We start from the raw sequence: 1,867 nt of genomic DNA, 5'->3' as shown, positions 1-1,867 counted from the left end.
GGGATCCGGGTGATGCAGCAGTCCGTCCTGGCAAACAACATGCTTGTCCAACCGCCATTGACCCCCGTCCCGTCAATATCGGGGAGTACGATGTCCTCACGCTCATCTGTCGTCGACCCGCCGCGGTCGCAAACAACGCCTTCGGAACGTCAAGTTCACACGACACCGCTGCTCAAGCGCAAGCGCGATAAGCCAGACAATGGACAAGAGCCGATCATGATCCACGGCTCGAGTGCAACGTCGGAGCAGCTGTACTTCATCGACGATGATTCGATGGACAAAGCGTTTTCCTTACTCGTACAAAATAAATGGATCAACGACGACTGTGTGAACTCGCTGCTGGAGATTTTCAACCCCGATCCGTCTGTCTGGCTCGTCTTCTCAACCCTCACAAACACGCAGAGTGGACCAAGTGACAGTAGGTCTTTCAACAAAAGCCCGTCCGATTCGCCGGAAAAGCTCATGATTCCTCTCCACCTGTCGAATATGCATCACTGGGTGTTGGCGGCCTACGACAAGACGCGCCGTCACTGCATGGTGTACGACCCCAAGGGAGACGGCAAGTGCGTTGAGCGCACGATCGAGATCGTCCAGGATATCCTGAGGAAGCATAATTCTTGGCAGGAAGACTGTATAACAGGAGTCGATTGCTTCCCCTCCTCGATGCGCCAGACCGACAGCAACAACTGCGGCATTTTTGTGATAGCTGCGGCACTGCTTCTGTTCAACGATCTCCCAATCAAATCCTTCACCCCGGACCTCTGGCGTGATCTTCTGGCCGCTTACTTCTGCATCAGAGACAAACCGCCGCGTGATCTCATCTCGAAACGACTCACCAGCGTCTTAAAGTCGGCAGACCTCGATCGGGGTGATCGTACTTTGACAGACAATTTGACACGAAAAGCCAAAGTCATCACCGACGCCAGTCTGCGCGCGAGTGATTATGCTGATGAGGCACGACTTCTGCTAAAGATGGCAGACGACCCCCTCCAAAGGCTGAGGAAGCAAGAAGAGGATCGCGAGAGGCTGCTCAGGTTGGCCTCCTGGTACGCGCAGAAGCCCGATGGCGCGAGTTACTTGACCGACGGCATAATCGCCGCCAGTCGAGAGCAAGAAGCGAAACAACTCAAAGCAATGCCGAAGTTGATAAAGGGTGCTGTGGGACAACTGACGGCGCTGCGCAACCATTGCTCCAGCGTGATTGATGAATGCACGATTGTGGCTAGGAAGCTCCAGCAGGAGAGGGATGATGTCTTGAAGAAGGCGATGAGCGCATACCTCGACATCGGATCAAAGCTGGCAGTATCGTAAGGCGCACGTGACGTATTGAATTCAGGCGCGCGCCGCGCACATAAATTCAGGTTGAGACAGCTGCAGCTCAAGTTCCCTAACGCTCGAATTCAGCATCAACGGCGTGGGTGTTCGAAAATTCCGGCCGTGCTGTACTTGCCATGGCTCGAAATGGACACTTCAGAGCAAGATGCCTTCCGTAGAGACGTCAGCGTGGTTAGAGTATTGCAGAGTTCTCCCAACTACATGCATGGTCAGAGATTTGAAGAGGCCGAACTGGGTGGAAACAGGTGAGAAGTGGCGTGCTTGCTGCTTGCCTAATCAACGTGACTCTAAATCTAGTGTTGCTTCTTCCTTACTGCTCTCTTTTCTGGGACACGGGTTGTACGTGAATTGATTCAAATGAGCGGTGCGAGAAGTATGGACGACCGGCCTCGTGAGCGACAGCAGTTCACCCTACGTGACGATGACTCCACGAAGCTCGAGCTGCTGGTCACGTACTGACTTTGCTATATCTGCCACACCATACAGAATCGTACCGGTGTCTACCCTTCTGGCTTGCTCTAAAGCTTGAATC

The 1,867-nt window shown here is 53.6% G+C and overlaps 1 protein-coding gene across 1 annotated transcript; it reads left to right on the top strand.

Annotated features, from left to right (window-relative positions):
* Positions 1-90: 90 nt before the first annotated feature.
* On the top strand, positions 91-1,311 carry MAM_08441 (Peptidase C48, SUMO/Sentrin/Ubl1; the record flags this gene model as incomplete). Its single annotated transcript, XM_040827238.1, has 1 exon — positions 91-1,311. The coding sequence occupies one exon, from the start codon at positions 91-93 to the stop codon at positions 1,309-1,311; it is 1,221 nt and encodes a 406-aa protein (XP_040674770.1).
* Between the last annotated feature and the right edge of the window lie 556 nt (positions 1,312-1,867).

This window comes from Metarhizium album (genome assembly GCF_000804445.1).
Source record: "Metarhizium album ARSEF 1941 chromosome Unknown scaffold_67, whole genome shotgun sequence".
NCBI classification, from domain to species: Eukaryota; Fungi; Ascomycota; class Sordariomycetes; order Hypocreales; family Clavicipitaceae; genus Metarhizium; species Metarhizium album.
This window is presented reverse-complemented; position numbering and strand designations above follow the sequence as displayed.